This window comes from Citrus clementina, unplaced genomic scaffold, assembly GCF_000493195.1.
Source record: "Citrus clementina cultivar Clemenules unplaced genomic scaffold, Citrus_clementina_v1.0 scaffold_8, whole genome shotgun sequence".
Taxonomy (NCBI): domain Eukaryota; kingdom Viridiplantae; phylum Streptophyta; class Magnoliopsida; order Sapindales; family Rutaceae; genus Citrus; species Citrus x clementina.
The window spans coordinates 17,154,722-17,181,022 of NW_006262022.1; the positions used below are offsets into that span (position 1 = coordinate 17,154,722).

General features: G+C 36.5%; 4 protein-coding genes across 4 annotated transcripts; 2 read left to right on the top strand and 2 right to left on the bottom strand.

The window, feature by feature from the left end:
* Window positions 1–9: 9 nt before the first annotated feature.
* Window positions 10–816, bottom strand: LOC112096427 (protein FAR1-RELATED SEQUENCE 5-like). The gene has a single exon (XM_024179852.1). It carries the CDS (start codon window positions 814–816, stop codon window positions 10–12), a length of 807 nt encoding a protein of 268 aa, XP_024035620.1.
* Window positions 817–11,277: 10,461 nt separating this feature from the next.
* LOC18034630 lies at window positions 11,278–12,732 on the top strand. Its single transcript, XM_024179853.1, has one exon. It carries the CDS (start codon window positions 11,278–11,280, stop codon window positions 12,730–12,732), a length of 1,455 nt encoding a protein of 484 aa, XP_024035621.1.
* Window positions 12,733–17,206: 4,474 nt separating this feature from the next.
* Window positions 17,207–19,551, bottom strand: LOC18035683 (uncharacterized protein At2g34160). The gene is made up of 5 exons (XM_006423918.2): window positions 19,321–19,551; window positions 18,760–18,808; window positions 17,891–17,953; window positions 17,735–17,799; window positions 17,207–17,638 (listed from the first exon to the last, which is right to left on the bottom strand). The coding sequence occupies exons 1-5, from the start codon at window positions 19,474–19,476 to the stop codon at window positions 17,528–17,530; spliced, it is 444 nt and encodes a 147-aa protein (XP_006423981.2). The 5' UTR covers window positions 19,477–19,551; the 3' UTR covers window positions 17,207–17,527.
* Window positions 19,552–22,679: 3,128 nt separating this feature from the next.
* Window positions 22,680–23,612, top strand: LOC112096428 (protein FAR1-RELATED SEQUENCE 5-like). Its single transcript, XM_024179854.1, has one exon. The coding sequence runs from the start codon at window positions 22,680–22,682 to the stop codon at window positions 23,610–23,612; it is 933 nt and encodes a 310-aa protein (XP_024035622.1).
* Window positions 23,613–26,301: the final 2,689 nt, after the last annotated feature.

The window sequence follows — 26,301 nt, forward strand, 5'->3', positions numbered from 1 at the left end:
TTCAACCAATCAAAGCCTTCTATTCACAGAGTGGTTTAAATATGCATTCATTCCCTCTAATCTCTGAGTGCTCCTCATTCCACCGAAAAACTTACCTCGCAAATATGCATCAGCCCACATATGTCTGTCATCATACATCTTCTGAACCCAATCATTCATCCCTACGTGGTGTGTGTCTACTATGTGTTTCCATTTTTCATTAAATTCATCCTCCGTATATCCATTCAGCATACACCGCCGAAATTCTCTAGTGAAATCAGTGTTGTTTACATTGGTCTGTGCATTCCGAGCCAAATGCCAGCAGCATAATCGGTGGCACGCTTGTGGAAAAATCTTGCTAATTGCATTTCGCATTGCTCTGTCCCCATCTGTAATGACTGTCTTCGGCTGCTTGTTATTCATTGCCAATATAAATGATTCTAATAGCCATGTGTATGTGTGTTCAATTTCATCCGCTAATAAAGCAAATCCGAACACTATTGTCCGCCTATGATGATTGATCCCCAAAATAACGACAAAAGGTTTCTGATACGCATTTGTTTTGTACGTTGCGTCGAATGCTATTACATCCCCAAACAATGCATAATCAGCACAAGATCCCCCGTCGCACCAAAACAAGTCCCCTAGTCGATTTGAGCTTGTAACTGTAAAGTTATAAAAGAAAGACGGATCGGAGCTCTTCTTCCCATCTAGATATGATAGGCATGTAACTGCATCTGACTCTTTTAATTCCTGCCGTCTCTTCGAATAGAGCCTATTTTGCATATCCCTCCTATTATACCCAACTTTGTCGTAACCCCCAGATCTATGCACCATGAACTCGTGTATCTGATAGGGTTTTACACCCACTTGCTGAAGTGACGATGCCGCTACCAAGTCTAGTTTTGTTACTCTTCTATGGGACCGTATGTGATGCACAAGCTTTGGGGGGGTTAGTTCGTGATTGTGGTTGCCCTGGAAATAGCTGCATGTCCATCGCCTCGTTTGTTCGTTGAAATTTATGCGAAATTGTGCCCTACAACCTGTTCGTGTCATGGGCCTTGCTTCCCTTATCCTTCTTTTGTTTTCGAGGTGCTTTCGATGTCTGAACCCCTCTTGACTACACACCCATGCAATATGAGTGATTTTCCTTGAACGTTTCTTCGTTTATTGTGTTTTCGTATGCCAAATCCTTTTGTGCGCGCGTATTCCCGGAAACATATTTCAACTTCCTCTTCACTGCCGAATTCCTTTTCTAACATTGGCGGAATGGTTGTCCCGTTATTCGAACCTGCAGCTACGGATTGGGGGAATTGTCTGTCATTGTTGATGTTGATGCATTCTGCAGTGGTCACCTGGTCCACGGTAAGGTGGGGGTCGTCTTCCGAGGGTCCTTCACCTTCATCGTCAGTTCTGACCGGACTGGAATTCGCTGTATTAAAGTCGTCTTCGCCGTATATGTCTGCAGTAATCAGCGAACTGAAATAGTCCCCAGCTTCCGTTTCTTTGTATGATTCAGACATGGTATTCTGTCTCACTAAAACAAAACACTCATGACATATTTCTTTCAGCGCCCTCTGTACGTAACGACAGGAAGTCATCCCCGATTCAACATTCCAATAACGTTGCATCTTCTCGGAAGGTTCCTGTCACTTATTTTTCCCTCCAAGGTATAACGAGATCCCTGGTTCTCCCGCCCTTTTATGTATGTTTAAAAAGTTTAAATGCTACTGTTACAGTTACGCGATTTTGACTACTTCATTGGTGTATCGCGAGGTTATTTACTAATTGGTCGTAGTTGACCTGAAATTAAATTATCCATTCATATGAAAGGCTCATTATTGTCGTAACCTATATATCCAATGCAAACGGGCCCCGCATTGGCCCCGTTTGCAACATGTCGTTTGCAGAATGAACATGAATCTCTCTAAAATTTCAGTGTGCCAGTTACCAACTTCAACTTTTCACAACTCGAGTACCCAATGGTAATGTATCCAACCTTTTGGGAAGACTCACATTTCAATTGCAATTCAGGATTCCTTTTACACTCATGTTCATTATATCTTCAAATAAAATTATCCGTTGACATATTTGCATTTGCATATGGGGTAAACCAACCTTCACCAACGCTACTGCAATTGCTTCATTGATATTACACTGCTGGACACCCCCTTCATTAACAATCTTTATTTGTAATCGACTGAACGGATCAAAGTTTGTTTTCAATTAATGTGTAACATTTTACCTGCACCGATCAGTGTGATTTAACTTCCAACGTATTTTCAGCTTACTACGTCCTTCCAAATGCACATTACGTATTTCACTAACACAGTAGCTGCACGGACATGTTGACTGTTTTAATCAGAGATTCGCATATGGTTGCTTTCAGTAAGATGTGACGGTGTGCGTGGCGTGCACCATTTACGTGGAGAGGTAACCCTAAAAGGGTTCCACTTCGTCATATTTTGTTATCTTGTCTGACTCCAGTTTTGTTTAACCTTTTTACCTGATGCATCATACACCGAAAATAGAGAAAATTGTTAATTCGTTCTGTTGTAAAATACATAAACCCACTTGATATGTTTGGTTTTTTTGGTGATATATGTTGCCTTAGGGAGTCCATGGAGAGCAATATAGTTGCCAACCGACATATTACATGAGATGATATGCAACTTAGTATTAACCACACAAATGTGTATCAGTTCAAGAAAACAATTTACACAGACCATGACAAAAGCAGTGCAGGTACCACACAAAGGGACAACTTTATATTGTCTATATATAAATGGAGTGCTTCGGGTCCGGTCCTACGAACCTACTACACAAACAGAGTAACAACCAACGCAAAGATTGACTACATAATTACAACTGTATAGCCACTATCGGCCGAACTCCCACTGTCGTTATCCTCGTTCGTTGCGAAATCTTCGTCCTCGGTCGGATTACATAAATGTCGTTCCTATGTAAATGGACAGATAAGCATCACAAACATTATGAACTTCCCAAAAAATGTTGATAATAGTGATCATGCAGATATATGCTTAATTAACTATGACCAGTGCGTTGATGAAGGAAATTTTTAATACATTATAAAAATAAAGACCACAACCTGACTATTCGATGGGGCCACGGGTGGTAATGTTCTTACAACCTTGCAGGTCCGCTTCCCATGGCTGTCTCCACTGCATATGCTGCACCTGTAAATTCGCTTGGACCCACCACCGTCGCGCCTTTTTCCCGTCGGTTGTTGACCTTTCGTGGCGATACCTTCTTCTAGTTTGTGCTCCCGGCCGACACATACGCTGGGGACTTGGTCTCCTACCCCCAAAATTCTTGTGGGGGTATCAAATGTCGCCACTTGTGATTCCTCTCCATCAAACATTACAACAAGACGGACATTGTACTCGCCATTGGTGATGCACTGTCTAATAATATTCTTAAGTGATTCGTCTCCATTGACTTCCACGACATGACCACCCCACGGAAGGACTGCTTTGGGGTGGAATCTATGAATCTTTGGAGACTCCTTCTTCTGGAGCACCAGCGCTGCAATGTTGCACAGACGTTCAACAGTATATGTCGTTGGCCTAACTGTTTGAATCATCATGCCCGACCCCATGTACTCGAGGACGAAAGTAAAGAGAGGACCCTCTGCCGGTGTGGAATCGGTCATACTGTTGTTTCCGTAAATACTATAAAACCCGGTTGAGTACGATTTTTGTGGTTTGAAACGTTGCTATGCAGTAATCGAAACAAATGATGACTTTTTCTGGCAAACACAATATATTTTGCTTTCCACTAGTACCCCCCGGCCGGTTACACACACACTTCATAAATGACGGGCCCCTTTGTGCAATTACGGCTGCAGGGACAGTTTTCGTAAATACCATAAATGATTGGTCCAGTCCTCGAACTATTGACAATTTCGTTATTTTTCGTTTTACTCCATGTTTTTCATTTCCCCACAATTGATGTGGTTTTGGTATTTACTTAAACTTGAGAAAGCGTTATTAGAAGTTTATGTATTACTATTTATGTGTTCATTTTCTGTTAGAATGAACATCACATATAATAAATTTCTAACAACTTACTATAAAATGTAAAAATAATTTTACTCATAATTAATAATTTACTTTATAATTGTCAATAGTGATGTAATTACTGTTCACAATTTAATTATTAATTGTACATTATAAACAAGTTAATAAAAATCTTTAATTATTTATTAATAATACATTAATTAGTTATAATGCATTTAATTCTTGGAAATTATTAATAACAAATTAATTTTTACAAAAAAATTTAATTTTATATGAAAATATAATTATAATTATAATTATTAAAAAAGTTCAATAGTTTTAAATTTTTTAAACTGGAGGCTTTTTTCATTATTTATAAGTATGGGTGCCAATTGATACTATAGGATTTCAATAAAATATTATTCAGTATAAGTAGTTGAACGAAATATGACCATTCAAATTGTTTATAGTAGTGTGGAATAAAAAGAAATACATTAGATAACAGGGTCGTGCATGATATTTCATAGGCCGACCATTACCTACATTAAATGTAACTTTATTGGAAATATCTCTTCTTAATTATGATTCCCAGGGGAGGGGAAAGGTTGTAACGGTCGGGGTGTACGATGCTTCGCCCAGAAGTCTCCCACACAGTTACCGAGCACTGATAACACTTCAACCAAGATTGACCGATTTGGGGGTAATTGCTTGCATCGCGACTGCGACTGTCACATCGGCAATGACAAATAAATGACAGTAGTAGATCCTTCCGTCCTACTAAATCTTCGAAGTAATTAAAGCATGGATTGTGGATTTCGGGGAGGGCAACAGTTGAGGGATGATGTCGTTGTCATTGGCGTGTACAAACACTGACAACGAAGTACTTTCCAGTGATTTGCTGACCAATACAGTCATCGGGTTTCAATAAAATAATTGACAGTGCATTGGGTGTCGCACCTGTCAATCTCGGAGACATGTGATAGTATATTCAAATCTTGCAGCAGTTATTTAATGCTTTTGGGCAATGGAGAAGGTGCGTGGAAATTTCCCAGGGGTATACCAGCTGCACAAACGGCGCATACATTAAATCGTTGTTCGTCTTCGCCTATTTTGCATTTATTGTCATTAATATGGGTGCCACGTTGTAGCTATTGGTCAAATTAATTGACAGCAACTGCACGCCTATAAGGGATGAGTGGAATAATTTGTTGTGCATCCCCTCGGTTGACTTAAAGTTACCGTTTCTTTTATTACCGTTGGGGACCATATGATAACATTCCGTAAAGCACCTTCACCACTTATATATTGCTTTTCCTTCTTTATACGATCTTGCTTGAGATATCTTCATGGGAATTTCGATTTAAGAAGAATAAATGGCATCATGTGCGAGTATTTACACCAGCAATGGGAGTGGGAGCCGGGGTAAATGGATTCAACTAAAAAATTGATACTGCAACTGTCATGAGCGTCGACGAGCTGCAATACGCATCTCAGAGTCACCTAAGAACCCAAGGCGCCTTTTATTTTGCTGTGACACATGTAAGTTCTTTCAGTGGTGGACGCTGGATAATGAGGAGTGGGCCAGTGTGCGTGACTACGTTCATGATAGGACAACAGAGTTTCGTTTGCGTCCGTGGCACATTGCGTCGTGGTTTATTGGGATCATCGTGGCAAACCTTTTGGCAAGAGGAGTGGTTGTGATGTACTTTTGGTGGTATTTAAGGAGGACCTAGTAAGCTGATAAGTCCCCGCCAATGTGCAATTGTTTATGCTTTTAAATTTTGTTGTTTGAAATAGTAAAGTATGTGCTATTATACATTGCCACATGTAAAGTGCATTAACCGATATGTAATCGAACAGATTGTGAAACTGGGGATTAAATCATCTGCATAATTGTGTTTTGGTTATGGCGTTGTTACAGGTTGTTTTGTGTTTCATTTAGCATTGTTTGTAACCATTAGGATTCCGACAAAGGGAATGTCATTCAAAAGTGGGGTCAGCTAACTTAAGTCAATTGTTATCGCACAAAGGTATAAAACAAGGCGCGTGAACTATAAAAAGTAAAACATAGATGCTACCCCTTATCCATAATAGCCAAAGAACATCTGAGATATAAAAAAGCCCCCACCAGAGTTGAACAGCAGCAAAACAGCATTAGAACACTGAGAGACGTTGATAAGAGGTAGCATCTACTATCAATGCCTTCAAGACGGAGATTTGCTAGTGTAGCCGATTGTAAATTGCCCGGGCTAAAACGAACATAATCGACGCCTCATTTAGCTCGACATTAAAATTAAAATTTGATAGAACCCCCTCCCACGTGATGAACACATCAAGAAATGAGGACGTGAACATAATCTGGTACGTTCGAGAAGTTGCATTAATGGCAATGTGCAAATGCATGATGTTGCGCTTATCTGCTTCGTACCTGCAGATAATTCGAAATTTATTATTTAGGATTGACAGAACATGTCCCCAGACCTAAGAAATACCAAGATTGTCGTCTCATATTCCAGGACTGAGGCAGGCATTTACAAGTTTTCATGGCAGTCGTTGGATAAACAAACCGAATAAAGCGTTTGTGTATGTAAGGTTAAGGGTAATTACACCGTAATATTAGGACCATGCGAGTCGCTGATGGATTTTAAGAATATTATCGACGATTGTAAATAACAAACATTTATATGAAAGAAAATAACCATGGAAATATAGTAAAAACACAGCACACACTTCCATCGCAACGTTAAATCGGAAACTTATATATCAATCAGTAGTCTGCCGAACCTGATATCATTGTTTTCTTCTGGAGAACGAACGAGCGAGGTGACGTCCCTCCGCGGGGGAAAAAGTGGTGATAATGTATTGAGCACCACGGATGAAAACCTGAGGGGAAGTTGTTTACTTTAACGACCATGCTGTAACGGCTTTTTATATTAATGTTACGGTCCACATGGGTCAATTAAAATCGTACATGTGGCACAGTGGCCCAAGACGAACAAAGGAGTAGAGTTTCAATTGAAGTAATAAGTCCCGGGGAAAAAAATTTTTGGTTACGCAACAATAAGAAGTGCAATAACAAATGTGATTAAACCACCGATGTTCCTTTCGCATAGGGTTTGAAAACAGATGAAACAAATATTGTTAATATTCCATAGGTATTGCAAAGGAGACTTAGCTGTTATCATCCCCACGCGACCACATAGTTGGATTTACGGTATTTATTGGGAGATATGCACACTGCTTTTGTCAATAATATATAATGAGCGGAGAACGAAGTCCATTCGATATTGAGTTATCGCATAGGTTTATAACTATGTATACACACATATATATAAAGAGTCGGGTTCGGGATGTATGTCTGTGTTTGGTACATGACATGATGCACAGCCTTTAAATTAGACATTTTTACGGATAAAGGTACGGTCCAACTGCGGTACCGCGCTACTGTTGCATTCAGACGTTCGATGCACATTCATTGCTGGGATCCACTAACAGGCAACAGCTGAATGCAACTGTGACCAGGGGTGACTTTAAGTATACGCGAGCAAGGCGATTGTCTCTGGCCCTATATTTTTTGAAGGCCTCATTTTTTTTTTGTATTTCTTAATTGTTCTTTAATTAATAAATATCTTTTTTTTTATTAAAAATTATGTATTGTAGAAAACCCTATTAGACATCTTTATAATTAACAGTTATACCATAACTAAGAATTATTTTTTATTTATTTATAGAAAATCAATATTTGGTAACCTTAATGTTCCATAGAGATAATAGGGAAAATTGTTTAGTCATTAATTCATGCATTATTAGTTTTTCTATAAAAAAATTTACATTTTTTACCTTTTAACTTTCCTAAGAAAAGGCCAAAAATATGACTTTTAATATTCATTTTAATTCCTTGTAGTATAAAAAATCAATAGATAAATAGATTTCTTACTCTTTTTTTTTTTAACAAAGAGAATTATAACATTCATTGATTCATTTTAAAAAGAAAAATTTTTTTTTCTTAAAATACAAAGTGCATATCTAATATTTAATAATCAATTTATCATCTCAATTTTCTGCTATTCTAAATACAAAAATATTCTATTTGACAAAATATTGTTTTAATTATTTGTTTGTTTACTTTTGTAATAATGTTAATGAAAGTAAAAAAGATATCTTCTTGCTTTTTCTTTAAGTTTGGTTTTTGAAAATTTTTAAGATCGTTTTTATTACTATTAAAATTCAAGAGTTAAAAGTCGAATAAATTTTTTAATATTTTATATTTCTTTGAGTATTGAAATGACAAAATAAAAAAGGCCCTACAAAAACTTTTTGCCTAAGGCCCCATATACTCAAAAGCCGGCCCTGATTGTGACACGGTACCACACTTCGCCCACATATTTATCCCATTTTGAAAATAAAAACATCTTAAACTTTTATGTCGTCTTTCCTTCATCCGATGATTGGAACCACAAGTGAACTAAAGCTGCCCCCATGGAATTTGTATAACAAACATTGAAGGTACAACACCATCAACCAATAACTTAGTGCATAACCGGAACTCATTTATTTGGTAAAGTCGATGCGGTCTTGAGCTTCAACTTTAAATAACAGGTTTCATACGGTCGAAGGGGTACACGGTACCCCTTCTTATTGGGAAACTACTATGCTGTGACTCTTGCTTGCAGAAGAGTCATCCATTATTTATATTTGAATGATAAACCTTACGTCAGTATTATGAAATTTTTAAAACATTGTCATTTGCTGGGAGACATCTACGGTGCAACGGTAAAATTTGTTATTAATATTGAAAAATAAAATTTTGTTAAATAATTAATTTAGTTTATTATTCATAAAAAAAATTTTACTGTTTCTACAAATTGTGTAATATGGTTGGTTAATTTATATATTGTTACAAACAGTATAAATTCTATAATATCACATATGCTTCATTAAAATTTTAAATAACAATAATCTTTTTATTTTATATTACATTGCTATTTATGTATTTCAAAGAATAAAAAACATTGTATGTATTACAATGTGTTTTAAGTTATTGCCATAATCCTGTCACAGAAAATAATAGTACAGTTACTCAATTGACATAGGAAACAAATGAAGAAAAAACCAAATTTTTGTATGAAGCCGTTCATTATTTAGTTCTTTTGAAATCATTAATGATGTGAGTGTTACAAACCAAAGAGAATAAATCCGAGGCGTTGAAACAAGTTTTCAGTTACATATAATGGGCAACTCATATATAGACAAAATGACGGGTACCATGGAGCAGGTGCAAGGTACAAGACCCGTTATGGTTTACTTGAATTGTAATGATTTCATATTAATATGGATTAAATTATTAAGCGTCGATCAATTAAATAAGGTATGAAATATTAACTTTAGTAGTCATAAATTATACATTGTCGAATATTATACAAAGCGTGGATCATGAAAACTTTGTTATTGAACGTAACATTGTCAAAGAACGATTTCAAATCGGGTCAATCCATACTGGTTCATCACAACAAACACATGTAACCTCCGCCATGGATGGATCCGTCAAAACTTATATTATACTGAAGGCCAATTTAACGGCCGCACAATCTAACGTTACCAATGCCATTTATAGCAGCCACTGTTGTTACTTACAATAATATGTTCAGAAAATGTGGGGTACATCAAGAGGCAATCGGAGAGGGTTAATATGGTCAACGTCATTTGGACGTTCACAAATGCACTTGCTAGTGTCCCCCCAGGCGGAGTACAACCCATAGGGATGCTTTATATAGGCCCTTTGAAAATAACATCTTTCGGATTGCGACCCAAAAGAAAAATGACTCCTAAACTTGAGCCCAATTTTACACACAGTGAAGTCATTTCCTTGATTATGTTGTTATTACTAATCCGAACGACAGACTGCACACGGAAAGGTCGATATGGGAGCACTACACGAAGCTTCGTTAGCGATGAATGGATGTGGCAAGTATGCAGTCAGATGATGGTGCTGACAACCAAAAGAACCAATAAATGTCAAAGTGGCGGCAACATCAACCGACTTCGCGCCACTCCCAGAGTTCAGGTGTAATTAATTGCTTTGATATCATTCAACTTTTTTACGTGATTCGGACATACGTGCCACCAACGAAATTTCCACCTTAAGTCTGCTGCCTTAAATTCATTCATTAAGTAGGAGTGCTACAAATCTTCAAATGCAGATGACATGAGGCATACCAAATAGGCGTGGAAGATAAACCATGTCGCTTCGAGCGCATAAACCAGGTAAAAAGCATAGCACAATATCTGTTTCATGTAATTTACAACTTGTGAAAATGAATGAATTTGTTTATGCTTCAACAGAATTATTTAACAATCTCACCTTAGCTTGTATTCCACCCAAATGTACAAACAATTTGCGACACCGAAGCATCTCGCCATGTCGCAATGCTTTTGGTCATGTAGTAGTTATAACATGATTCATAAATTGAATGTTAATGCATGCCATCCACGGGTGGTAATGTGCAGGAGAGTTGAGAATGACCGGCCAAATTTACGACGATCCACTAAAGTTATGGAAGACGAATGGCGAGCCGAAGTGAAGGATACAAAAAAGAAAAAGAAATTGACATTCACGGGATCTACCAACGAACGTCTATCCTCCAACTGGTCCCCTGAATATATTCGCAGTCGCAAAAGAACTCATACACGGGGGACGATATTGGATGACAAGGGTGTAGCAATCACAAGAAAAGTGTCCAAACAACTATTTCCTACCAACAACACCGAAACAGCACATGTTAGAGATGATAAACCAATGGATATATTACTAAATAAACGCTGGCCAATAGGGTGCTACTCCGATGACGAATGCGACAGGTTGGCAGACATCAATGACGACCGACACCTATTAGAAGGTTACACATCCGAAAATGAAAAGGAGACTTTCTATACATTCACAGCTAACCAACCGGACTGCCAAGATGTCGGGGACACATTCGTAATTGACCACAGTGAACATCATAAACTCATTTTCTATATTGGACAGAAATTTAAACATGTCACAGCGTTTAGACAGGCACTTCAGGTGTCCGCAATTCGTGAAGGGTTTAACTTGTGCGTTATAGAAAATCGAACTGATGTTGTTAGTTGTGAGTGTTCTCATCTGTGCTGTGACTGGCAAATAAAGGCAGCGAGAGTTGTAAATGGAAATACCTTTGTCGTAACAGATTTCTCACCCTAACACAAATGTCCCTGACGTGGCCCAATATTCCAACCTCGATCGAAATGGATTTCGACCATGTTTCTTCATCGGTGGAAACAAGAACCAACTATCAGTACAATTGCACCGACGCATGAGATTGAAGCTACCTTCGACTGTAAATGCCCAGAATGGAAGGTGCTCTGTGCAGCAAATAGAGCCAAACAACTTCTAGGGATTGATCACGAAGACGGTTATGCAATGGTAAACCAGTTCAAACAAGAAATGGAAACAATCGATAGGAACAACATCGTGCTTGTCGACACCGAAATACTGCCATCGGATGGCGGAGAGAGATTCAAGCGGATGTTTGTGTGCTATGAACGAGCCTCTTATGCCTTCAAGGTGCATTGTCGACGTCTGCTGGCCGTCGATGGATGGAAAATGAACAATCCATATAATAATGTCATGCTAGTCGCAGCTGCACTTGATGGAAATAATGGGATATTGCCTGTAGCATTCTGCGAAGTTGAAATTGAAGACCTGGATTCTTGGGTTTATTTTTTGAAGAACATTAACAATGCTTTGCGTTTAGAATCTGGTACGGGTCTATGCATACTGGCCGATGGAGATAACGATGTTGAATATGCTGTTGAAGAATACCTCGCTCATGCCACGTACAGACAATGCTGCCACCGGATCTTCACCGAAATGGTCAATAAATTCCCCAAGGCAGTTGTTCACCACTTATTCTGGGCTGCTTGCCGCAGCACGAGTGCATTAGCTTTCTTTAAATACATGGAGTTGATATGTGTTCAAAGCAAAGAATGCCATGATTGGTTAGAGAAATCAAATTGGAAAAGGTGGGCGCTTTTTTGCGTGCCTGAATGGGTAAAGTGCACTTGTATTACACTAACAATTACCGAAAAACTTCGCAATTACTGTCAGCCATATTTGGAAATGAACATTGCAAGAAAATTCGAGGCAATTGCACGGTTAACATCAGAACTATTTGAACAAAGACGAATGGTCGTATGGAACTGGAACCGGGAGAAAGTACCACCAAAAGTTCGAGATGTAATTAACGATCGTTGTATTGATGGTAAGCGGCTCAGCGTCGTTCAGGACCATGGCACACTGCTGAAAGTTACTGATAGTCTTTCCTCCTCTTATGACCTAAACATGGAAGCAATGACATGCACTTGTGGATTATGGCAAATCTCAGGTATTCCCTGTCCTCATGCTTGCATCGGAATACATTACATCAATGGAAACGTTGAAGATTATGTCGACGAGTTATTGTCTGTTCAAAATTTTCTGTCCACTTATGCGCCGGGCATGATGCAACTACCCAAAGAAAATGCTTGGAAGTGGCATTCAGGTCACAATTTGCATCCACCCATGACTGTCGCTCTTCAACCTCTCACACTTCAGCCGCCCAATGACATCACGTCAAACAAAGATTTACAACACACGCTTCATCACTACTACTCTACTACGGACAACCTACAGGTTAATGTTTTTCTTACACTAATTGTATGTTGCTTTCCATAACTCATCATCGAGACAATTACATATGCACTTTCAATTCACTTTATTTAACTGCTAACACTGGACACAGGAAACTACCTTTACCAACTCTAGTCAAGAGGATGGCATGTGTATTATGATATCCACCAGCAGCGATGATAGTATAAGTAAGCATTTAAAATCTTTCCTTATGCCCTATGATAAACGAATTTAACATTTGTATTTCTTAATTAACTATGACCCTAAATATTACAGTTTTTTGTTTTCATCCACATGTTCAGTTAAAATTTCGCTCTCTGCACATAACCCATTTGGCTTATAAACTCCTTCCACCAATTTCTCTGCATTTCTTCTAATTGTGTGTAATAACAAACTTTTAATACCAAATAGACTATTGATGTATTTGCCTGTTTTATTCCGATATGTTGTTCATTACCCACACTTTAACCTGTCTCTACCCCTAATTTTTATATCAATAATGTTTGTTTCTTTCTCTGCGGTCGCTCTTCTACATGGGATGCAAGGTTGTGACATTCTGATAAATAATTGTCATTGTCAATGGATTTTGTCGCTATCCATTAGTTACTGTTACTGCATAATCTTGGCTTAATTCTGATTTCAGTTTATCTATTTTCATTGGTTACAGTTCTAACACACCACTTTCTCTTTATCCTTTATGTTATCCACTAGTCTCGTAAGTAGTTTCCAATTTACTAATTAGTCGTAACTTTGGCAATTGCATTTCTCTGCAGGCCTCTGATGTCGCCACTTTATCGGGTACAAGACCTCAACATCAAATATTGCCCATTAGGCCTCACCCACATTGCACTATAGTATTATCTTTTTGATAGTTTCTCATCCGATACTTCTGACTCACAGTGTGCCGTTGGGGAAGACTGTTATTCTACCAATTCCGCAGTATTAATCAACTTTTGATATCCACTACCATTGATGTTTTTGAGACTACGTCTTTCGCCTGTGTGATTGTCCCATAATAGTTTGTTTCTTTTGTGGTGCCTTGGTTTGTAAAATAATGTCAAACAACGTCCCCTGATGGGAAACATCGCCATTACTCACTAATGCCCCTTATCTGTTCTTACTACTAGAACCTTTTAATTCATTGTCGTTTTTGCAATGTTTTTCCATCGTAATCTCATATGTAGTTGGCAAATGCACTGATACCCATTATTTCGCCAGTCTATATTCTCTCTCATTTATCTTACAACCACCATTAACATAAACACGTCTCTCCTATGGGTTTGACAACCATGTATCAGCTCTCTTCAGCTGTCGCAAATACTTATTACATCAGAAATTTCTGGATATGTATTACAAGATAACGTAATTTATCTGCTCTACACCTTCCACTCAACACTCGCTTTATTCTTCCGCAAATACTGCCTATGGGTTATACCAGAACAATAACATGATATCCATTTCTTGCAACAGATTATCATCCCCTCCAAATGCCAAACAGTTCACCACAAATTTGTCAATAGCCCTTACATCACCTTCCTTCTATTCCGCACACCCATCCCATTCCGCAAGCACTTTTACTGCCACTACTTCCGCCGTGTACCCCAGGATCATTTGATTGACCAACAACTCCCATGTAAGCCCAATAATGTTTTTGTTTCACTTTCAAAACAATCATAAATTTACACGGTCAAACAACATCACTATACAGGCCCAATATTAGTTCGACTCGTAGGTTCTTCATCTGCAATCTTCTGAATTGCTCTACAACTACGAGCCACAACTAATAATTCCTGCAAATATAAATCACAACTCACTATCAAATCCCCTGACAGTTCTTCCGGGAAATCTCTTTCTCTAGGCATGCTCCCTTATCTGACAGTGGTTCCATAGATTCTAGGACAAGCCAGGGACATACTGATTGATTGGAGCGAATCCTATCTGCTTCCATTCATTATCCCGTTCATCCAACCATCCGCTTAAATTTTAGCAGAAGGAATCTATCTCTTATCCCTAGGTAGACATAGCAACAGTAAAACAATATTAATATATAACTTACCATGTCAACCATATACATCCACAAACACCATGTATTCATTCTACAACTTTCCTCACACATCAAAGCCTCGAAAGTGCTTCCACGATATTACTGATCTTCATTACAGTTCTTCTTGTAACTGAATATTAACCCTGTTTGTAATTAATAAGCAGATCCACCAAACAATAAACAATTCTTACACCAATTTGTACCAACTCACAGATGCTCCATTGCATGAAGGCACACATACGAACCCTCACTAAATTAATACTCATTACCATTATTGCCATACACTCATCTCACCTACAAACACTTCTAAGCTAACCAATACTGCCGAACTTTTTCATTCACTACTTCCCTGTCATTTCAGCATTCACACAATCGATCAACTGACAAAAAATTTACATAATTCAGCATTCTTGCATTCTAACAAATTAAAATTGCTCAAATTTCATTAAAGAACTACACCAAATCAAAACATCCAAGCCCTATCCAACTACTGAACTAATGGACTACACCCGAACTTAATCAATTCCCTGCATGCACTTTGTCCCTGCATTGCATTTGCCCTGGGGCCAAATTGTGTTCGGATCAATTTCTTTCCTTTCCCCAGTCATAAATATATCACTCTCGTCTTTCCTCTGTTTCTGTACATTCAGTAACACCACAATACATAGCATTCCACCTATATAGTTCCTCCCTTTTCCAAATAACAACTCCAATATTAACCGTTCAATGAAACATTTTTTCAATTTTTTGCATCTCTAGTAACTATAAAATTGATAATTGTATAATACATCTACACACCGAACAGATTACACACACACGTCCCAAATTTTTTTTTAAATACTACGAAATTACATGCCTCATTCAAACCTCATTAAATGTTCAAACTTACAGATTTTGCCATTTTTCCCATCTCTGATGCATTCATCACATAACAAGCCACCAAATGTATATAATTACACATCTGCAACATGCACAGCCTGTCAATTTTCACTCTTTCAGATAAAAAAACTCAAACCACTGCAGATCACTGGACTATCAACATATGTTCCTATGTTTAACCTCTATATACATCTTTTAATTACTTCCAATATCATACTAATTAACATTATGGCTTACCATGTGCTTATCCCATTGCTCAAACCCCTTTGATTATTTCAAATCCAACTTTTCTTCGCCACCATTTTCCCCCTCCCAACCAAATCTTTTTTACCAATAATCCATGACGCAATATCCAATTTACACTCAATCATAAATCTATAACCTACATCACCAGACCAACCAAATACTTTTCTCAGATTTCGTCCACATTTACAAACTTCCCATAAAATGACAATATCGCTGCAACGCCTACAAACAAAACCTACTTCAGTGATCCACACTTATATGAAATAACAATAATCCTTCCACTCACACAAACCCCAATTTCATATTATTCCGTCAATCGTCAAAATAAAACAAATTACCTCGTCTTCACCCAAAAATCCTTATATCTCCTCTACACTTTACGCAATCTATATTCCACCTTTTCCCAGAACACAAATCTTCATTTTTCATTATCTTTTGTTTCATGTACGATCGATAACTGGAACCCCTTTAATCCAAATAATATTATTTCCTATTTTTTCACGGAATTTTGTTCTTTCCCTCACGTCCATTACTTAACGATTATTTTACCTTTTCCTTACCGCCTTCCCCGGTTTCACTGAACACAAATATTGGTTAATTTTAACCGTTAGATGCACTAACTTTTCATCCAACGGCTTCTCCGAATACAGACAAAAACCGTTATACGGTATCACGGTTGCACGATAGGCGACTCCCCCAAATTATTTTCGAAAACCAAAAGCATTTCCATTGCTGAGGACGGTAAAAAACACACATTTCTTAGACAAACTACTATAAAAAATTCTAATCAAACTCTGACAATAGAAAAAAATGTTTATGTAAAATGCATTCAATAATGCATTTAATAGACATCTAAAATGGATGAGAATATGAATGAGCGAATTTACGTTGTAATGCTCGTAATTTTTTTTTAATTTTAGACAACGCCATTTTTTATTAATATATAAAAACTTATGGCTTATCATAGGATGTGCTTATACAACATTAATTATTATAATGAAAAATGTTATTAAGACTCTTTACAAGTAACACCAATTGCAGCGTAGATAGACTTGAGTGATGAAGCGCTTTAGGCCATGGCACTTAAGTTTTGATAGTTGCAAGTTGCTACTAGATTTAGTAGCAATATGGAGCTGTGGAATTATCCTCAATATCTTGAGGGCAATGAAAAGACACGGTGAGGAGTTCCAACTTCTACTTATCTAGAGCTTGGGCAAGGGCTTCTTGCTCACAAACGACAGATGGAATCTCTGTATGCAAGTAATGGTCCATTTGCAAATGAGCGAAATACTAAGGAAACCAAAATATCCAAGCAAGAAAATCAGCAGAATTTCTTTCTAATTAGCCATTCAAATATAATCAGCACCGTGCAGTAAGCTGAAAGCATACAGATTTCAATGATAGACAATATGATAACAGAGACGATATGATCTCTATAGCTCTGGGAAAGGATGTAATTAGAGAGAAGCAGACAAATGCCACTACCCCATGTTGCCATATCATTTCAGAGGACTTCCTCTTTACTCTTTCGCTCCAATGTCCAATGTAGCAGAACTTATGAAAGAAAAATACCTATCAACCTCCTAGTTATCACTACTTTTGCATACTGTAAGAGAAGATTTTGAACAAAACTACAACAAGGAAACATCAACATTGCTCCCATCTTTCTGGTCAATCATTGTCTTTGGTGGCAGCCTCTGAAGCTGGAGCTGGAGCTGGAGCTGGAGCAGAAGCAGTCATCAGAGAATCGAATTTTTCGGATTTCCCCAACACTATTTCAATCTGCAAGTCATTACCCATTATAAGAAAAGTTATGAGAAATTTTTACGTCGTTAATACGTTTGCTAGCATATTGACCAACAGTATACTCAAACCTACCTTGGCCTTCTGAATAAATCGTCCTTTGTTCTCATCTTTCATGCCCACGGTAGATGTTAAGACTTCTGTTTTATGTATATCAAGAAGAGTTAACGAATTAGCCACCCTTAGATAAATTAAAGACAATGCTGAGCATTAAGCGGGGAGGATTCTTACTCTTCTCAGTAGCCAGTCCATTGTTCTTCAAAATCTCGGCAATGGTGACAACAGTAGTAATTGCTGTAAAAAGACATTAAAGTGTCAATTAATTACTTGGTTTCGAGGTGTAAACTCATGAACTAAAACTCAAACTGGCATGATAATTTTATCAAGCATTGGAAGTTTCAACTATTAATTAACAATCACAGGAATGTTTTACGTCTAAGTTTTCAGCCTAGAGAATCATCTCCTGTATTTCCTTCTTTGGTCCTGACACAAATCCCCTTTCAAATCTTTGGAATTATACAAGGGCATGGACCTAGTATCTAATGCCTTCAAAACTTTCCAGTTTATCTTAAATCCATAACTGACTGTGACTAAACTTTAAACTAAAAAGTTTAGTCACAGTCAATTAAGTTGAATGAAGTGTCAATCGATCTCTAAGTCGCAACATCATCAATCACCATATTGAGAGACTGAAAGTTTAGGCAGCAAAAATATGAAGATCACTATACATTAGATATTTTGGATTCCTAGCTTCTGCTTGGCTTGTCAACTAGAGGCATACGTTAATGAATCTCTTCACAGGGCATAACTTCATCCACTTCGCGGCAACATCAAACATAACTCCTAGTTTCAGCATGTCCAAACAATAACAATAAACGCCTACAGTTATAGCCCTTTAAATTAATCCCCATCAGATCTCCAGTCCACTGTAACTATTTCAAGTACAAGGTAACTTCAGTAATGTGCTTTCTTGTTATACAGGGAACTAAATTATGCAAATAGAATTCAGATATAAATCTATTTTGTCGCTGATGCAGAGAAACTAAACACCTCGAATGTGATGTGAATAATGAAAGAAAGATGAATTTGAAGAAACATACCCATACCCAATGCAGAAAGCTCGACCTCATCGTGCTGTTGTATGTACCTCTACATCAAAAGGACAACACGAGAAAACATTGCAACAATCAGGCCATGTACAAATGATATACGATTTTCCTAAAACAAATCAAAGTTTATGCACAATGCCTCGTAGAAACAGATCAAATGAAATGAAGCAATGCAAATTCCTTTTCTTAACAACAGAATGATGGCAGTAAATCAAAATCTTTTATGATTTTAGGAGATCTACAATATCTCTTAAAGAAGAAAGGAAAAAAACTACACGTTACAAAGAAAAAAGATCAAATGTCGCACATCAACGCACAGAACACATAAAAGAAAATCAACTGGAGAACAAAAATGACTTAAACACAAACATTACTACTTATTATATAGATCCAACGACACTAAACTTTATACATCAAAATGATAGAACCCAGATCACCAATAGGTTTTGCAACACAAAATAATTCATAAAAAAACAAAAAAATAGATCAAATCATTCTACAATGAAAAGAATCATAAAGAAGAAAAACCCAGATGAGAGACGTTATATATACCTTAGCAAGATTAACATAGAAGAAGAGGGGCTTCTTGGTGTTAGAGACTTGGATTCTGTTCTTCTTGTGAGACTCAATGCTTCCAGTTGTTGTGGTTTTTGTTGTTGTTGTTGCTGCTACTGCCGCTGCTGCCGCCACTGGTGCTTCTCCTGCCATTCTTGTTCACTTTTCTTTTCAATTCTTGTTGTGTTGCGTTTGTACAGAGAGAGCAGGAAAATGGTGGGATGGAGCCTCAAGGCAAAAGGCCAAAAGGATATGTAGAGGAAATCGTTATGCAAGGTTGGTTATGTACAGAGCGCGAGTGTGGGTTCTTAGACCAATGGGGTTTTTACACGTGGCTTGTTTTCGTTGATTGTTGAAACGGTAAGAGCAAATGACGGGTCGATCTTTCGATTTTAGTCTTTCTTTTAGATGGATTGACGGTTGCGCCCCTTGAGAATTAAGATTTATTCATCCTAGTCCTCCGAGTGAGGATCTTTATTTTTTCCTTTTCTTCTCTTTTCTTTTCTTTTATTTTCAGACGTTTTGATAACACTTTCACATTTTGTAACACTCATAAAAAATTAGAATAAGATTTTGTCCTTAAATTGCAAAAACTTTAGGTTTATGTTTATGCTTTAGAATTCAAACGAGTTGACATTGGATTTGAAATTAATCATTCAATAAATAAATATTACGATTAATGTTTATGATCAAACTATAAGATTGTATTTGTATGTTTATGATCAAACTATAGGATTGTATTTGTGGATGTCAATTAATTTAGTTGGTAAAAATTTGTTGTTTGGAAATAAGAGGTCTAGAGTTCGTAGGTTATAACTAAAAAAAAAAAAAAGAGTATTATGATATTAGTCTTAAAATAGAAATGAAAAAAAGGTGCCCTTGATTTTATTTTGCACCAATTATTTTCATTTTACGAGAATATAAAATAATAAAATATATTTGGTGGCACTTTTTTTTGGTTTGCACGAAAATGAATTATATTCAATTTACACTTTTTCTTCACAAAATTATTGCTTTCAAATATTTGAGTTTGGAAAGGTTTCACATCTTATTGTAATTATTATAGAAAAAGGTGTAGTCCCTTATCAAAAGAATAATAGTTGTTTGTTTTTCTCTATTTGAACGATCGCATTTAAAAAAATATTATACGTATTTATAATTTTATAACATAATTTCAAAATAAGTTATTTTATTAAAATGATCCCACAAGCATTAGATTTTTCAAACAAATAACCAAATACTTTTATAATTTTCATTTATAGATATTAATTTTAAAATAAACTATCAAACGAGGTATCAATTTTACTAAACACTAATTATTCTTATATTATAAAATAACAATAATGTTATGTTCATTTAATTGGATACTTAGTTTTATATATTAACTAATGTGATGAATAAAGTGTCACTATTTGATTCGCTCAGTGATAGATAATTATTAACCCTCATTATTTTTAATTTAAAATTATGAAATTCTTCTAATCACGTATCAGCTAGCATATAAAACCAAGTATTTTAAAAAAGTATAGCATCACTCAAATAAAAAAATGCGCCCTCCCGTACCAAGGGTATTTTTGTCAACCAAATTTAAAATCAAACAGATTGAAATGCATGTGATACCTCTCTAGATTTAAACAACAGCACCGATATTCAGCCCACAATAAGCACCACAATAAGCACCGAACGGTGCGTTTTGTGTGCAATATAAAAGGCTACTGTTTGAACAAACACATTACACGCGCATCTCAGGCATGCATCACTCTCACTCTCATTCACATCAAATCCACTCCTCATTCAAGCTAGAAATCTGAACAGCTAATTCTCCCAAGGCATTTTTTGTTTTACTCATGGACTCTTCCTCACGGTGTGAAATCCGTCGGCTCTCTCTCACGGTATATCATTCTCTTAGTTGTGTGAGGAATTGAGTTGCATCTTGGCGACTGACTTCACTCATTGTCGATTGCGGCAATCAATTTCTGCAGGTATACATTGGATGCGAGCAACTATGGTCAGTGCCATATGAAGGACTTATTGAGAAGCTAGGCCCTTTCCTCACTCTCTTCTTAAGGCTAGATCTGCCTTATTGCATTAACAGCTTCAAGAATTGTAACGGCAACGTTGAGAACCCCGTGGAACCTACCAGAAGGTTGGCGGACTTTGAGCGTATGCTATTTCTTCGTTAGTGACAGTCTAATTGTCTTCTTCATTTATTTTATATGAAACTATAAATTATGGATAATGCAGCTTCTTCTCTTTCAGCAGCCTCTAATCGTAGGCCAGCTGAAGACCTTCATTAACTGGAATTTTTTTGTGCTAATAATTAATTTGTGACATCTTAATTGCTATTATGTTAATTTATATTGACTAGCTGTTAAAACTTGGGGTTAGGAGTTATAGAATGTTGTTTAATTGTCTAGTAATTACGGATGATTATGCAACAAAACATGATCTAGAGCATGTTCAACAGGCATAGAATTTTATAAGTTTGATTTGCAAGTCTAGCCTCAGGCAGGATGCAGCAAACATTCATGTGTATTACAAAGTTAATAGTAAGCACGAAATAAATAAATATATGCTGCAGATTCAGCTGGTATATATTAAATTTGTGTTCACAATTTCTATCATTAGTTAGTTTAGTTTTGTAAGGTTGTGCTGAATTATTTGTATTTTGTTACTTTCATTTTGTCAATGTGAATTATTTCAATTTTGTAGAAATAAAGAATATGGAAAAGGACATCGAAGTTGAAGAGTTGGAGAAAATTGAGGAGGACGATGAGCCAATAATTGGGATGTCATTCGATAGTGATGCTGATTTGTTTATTTACTTCAAAGAGTACGGTAAAAGAAAAGGGTTTCCGGTTTTGAGGAGAACTAGTAGAAAGGATAGTGATGGGATTCTTAGAAATGTGACTTTTGCTTGTGGGAGAAGTGGTGAGACAAGAAGCAAATCTGTGAATATTTTAAAGCCCCAACCTAATGCAAAAACAAGCTGCAATGCTAGATTGGGAGCTGGTTTAGGGGATGATGGAAAGTGGACAATTCGAAACTTAAATCTTGAACGCAACCATGTGCTGTTCACTCCAACCAAATCCAAGTATTTTCGGTGCAATCGTAGCCTCAATACATATGTAAAAAAAAAGCTTGATGTAAATGATCGAGCATGAATCAGATTGTGTAAAAATTATCAATCACTTGTTATTGAGGCTGGCGGTCATGAAAATGTGACATTCATAGAAAGAGATTGTAGAAATCATCTTCAGAAATAAAGAAGATTACGTCTTGGAAATGGAGATGCTGCTGCTCTTCAAAACTATTTTATGAAAGTGCAAGCAGAAGATAATATGTTTTACTTTAGTATGCAAGTAGATGATGAGGGACGATTAAAAAATATTTTTTGGGCCGAGCTAAGGAATAGGGAAGCGTACAAGGAGTTTGGAGACGTTGTTACATTTGACAACACGTATCTTACAAATAAGTATGACATGCCGTTCGCTCCATTTGTAGGAGTTAATCATCATGGGCATTCTATTTTGTTTGGGTGTGGATTGATTTCACACGAAGATATTGAGACATTCACGTGGTTATTTCGAACATGGCTATCCTGCATGTCTAATTCAGCTCCCATTGGAATTATTACAGATCAAGACAGGGTAATGAAAGTTGCAATTCAGAATGTCTTCCCCAATACTCGACATCGGTGGTGTTTATGGCATATAATGAAGAAAATTCCAGAGAAGCTAGGGGGTCATAAAGAATATCGTGACATAAGTAATGTGTTGCATTGTGCTGTTTATGATTCTCAGAGTGCTGCGAAATTTGAGGAAACTTGGCACCACATGATTGTAGAATATGATTTGGGGGATAACGAATGGTTACGAGGCTTATATGATGAGAGGCATCATTGGGTACCTTGTTATCTAAACAATACTTTTTGGGCAGGAATGTCATCTACTCAATGCAGTGAGAGCATGAATGCATTTTTTGATGGTTATGTTAACTCAAAGACTACTTTGAAGCAGTTTGTAGAGCAATACAATTGTGCGTTGAAGAATAAAGTTCAGAAGGAAGTTGAAGAAGATGTCAGGTGTCTTTCCCAACAAATGCCATGTGTAACATCTTATGCAATGGAGAGGCAAGTCCGAGATGTGTACACTATTTCAAAATTTCAAGAATTTCAGCAAGAATTGATTGGGAAAATGTATTGCGAATTTGTCAATTCTATGGGTTGTGAATATATAGTTAGAGAGGATGTCAAAGTTGGAGAAGGTAAAAAGAGAACCTTTTTTTAAGTATATTTAGAAAAAGAAAATGGTGAAATACGTTGCAGCTGCTCAAGGTTCCAGTTTAGAGGTATTCTTTGTAGGCATGTCGTTACAATCATGATCCGCAATGACATAAAAGTACTTCCAGAAAAGTATATTTTACGAAGATGGAGAAAAGATGTGTGGAGATGCCATAGTAGAGTGAAAACGAGTTATGAGCTGCATAGCTGCACAGATGAGCAAAAATGATATGAGAAAATGTGTTCTACTTTCGCGGAGGTTGCAAATATGGCTGCACATGATATTGAAAGCTCTAATCTTGTTTTCAATTGGATTGAGAATGTATGGGACGATTTATCAAAGGCAATTCCTTGCGGAGATAACGAAGTAACTATTGTTACAGGCCAAGGAAGTTGTAGTGTGGAAGTAGAAACAGTTAGAGATCCAATAGCTCGGCGTCATAAAGGTCGGCCATCTGGTCAAAGAAAAAAATCTAATAAATTTTCAAAATCTAAAATGAATTCCTCACGTTCCAATGCAAAGGTACTTTTAAAATGTATTTTCAATTTAATTAAAGTTAAATAATTTATGAGATAAATGATGTTCAAATGTACGTTTTGTGGACTTTGCAGGATGGACAAGTGAACGAGCAAGTGCCGACTGTGATCCCAACACACGAGAACAATGTTGTTACGGTAGGTTTTATGGAATTCATATGCATGCCGTTGATTTTTATTACTTAATTATAGACATTTTTCTAATATATTGTTGATCCTCTGTAGGCATTTCAAAATCCTAAAGGAAGTTGTGTTGATATGAATATGTACCCACATGGAGTTATGGACTATTGTAATGTAAGTTTTTCACAGTATATGTTATGATTTTTTTTTTATTATCGCTTCATTTAATTTATGTTTGTTTTAGGGTCTTATGAGCTTACATCATATGGTTGGGAATAATGTTTATCCAACACCTACACAAAATTCTTGCAAGGTAAGTGGTGATAAATTTAGTATTTATTCATCTTATCTACTTTATTTTCTTTTATTATAGCAAAATATTTAATGTTTCGTTTAATAGGAACCACAATTCTAGCCGCATGGACATTTTCAGCAGCTACTCTTTCAGCAAGATAGTGAATATGAAGTTGATAAGGAGTTTCGAAGTGATTTCGTAGAATAGCATTGTTATTGTTTTATTCTCATTAATATTCGGATACAAGCCCTTGGCTATGATATGTGAGATTGTGGATTTCATACATGAATTTATTTTTGTAATAGTACATTTTTCCTTGAATGACATATCAGTGGTTTTTAACTATGTGATATTGGAATATTGGTGTACACTAGTTGGTTCTATGCATGATCCTTTATTAGATTTATATGCTGCAGCTGTGTTATTATTTGGCCGCATGCTATTGGAATGGTGAAGGGATATGCTGCATGTGTTATTTTTTAATTATATGCTAGTGGAATGGTGGAGGGATATGCTGCATGTGTTATTCTTTAATTGTGTGATACTGGAATAGTGGAGGGATATATGATATTCTGTTATTTTTTAATTGTATGCTACTGGAATTGAGGGAGATGATGCAGATCTGTTATTCTTTAATTGTGTGCTACTGGAATGGTGGAGAGATATATGATATTCTGATATTTTTTAATTGTATGCTACTGGAATGGTGGAGGGATAAATGAATGTGTTTTTAATGTGCAGCAATTATCATAACTTACTGAACTCTAGTTATGGGGATCAAATGACAGAAAGATGCAAATGATAAGGCAAATTAAAATGACAGCGAGAATCATAAGCATAATCTTCTCTGCCCTTTACAGAAACAGTAACTTCCTTTGTAGATGCACATGGATGAACTCAGAAATATTAATTGCAAAGTTTATGTTACATTAGTTTTTGTTTACATCCATTGAAGCATTCATGATACAATTCGCAAAAAAAAAAAGGAAGATAATAATACATTAATTAATTACATAACTATATATAATACATATTAAAAGAGTTATCTTTATTTGTGGGATGTATGTTACAAGAACACTTGGTTGTCGTCTTCGTTGAAGTTCTTGCTCAAGCAATTGAAATTTAAAAGATAAGCATTCGATTTGATGGCCCAACTTGCGGACTTCTGCTAACAATATGTCAATTTTATTCTGATTTATAATCCAATCTTCCATCCCTCTAAAACCATTACATTCACTGCTCTTCCAATCATCATCCCATTCAAAAGCCCCACATCCTTTGCACTTCCAAAACTTACGATTCGGATTTTCTTTTGTACGTGAAGTTCGCAAGACCTTATTGTTGTTGCAGCATTTATCACAAGCTTTCAGTTGTGTTTGAATTTCGTTTGTGCTTGAAGACATAATGACTGAACAAATTCTGTTCAATATACAAAATAACCCACAATTATTGTCAAGGTCACAACACATAATGCATATAAACAGCATATACAACACAACCATGCACATTATATAAGTTTCCAGTATACAAGTTTCTTTTTAGGATTATCATCAGAACACAACCATGCACACTATAGAACACACTGCAAATATAAATTTCTCAAATAATGAAAAGTCATAGGAGCAGTTGCTATATCATTTTGGATTATGTCAAAATATAGCAACAATTTAATCTGAACTAGTATTTTAAAAACAATGCCATCTCCTAAGACTATCGAAATGCCATCTCCAGCACAAGGCTA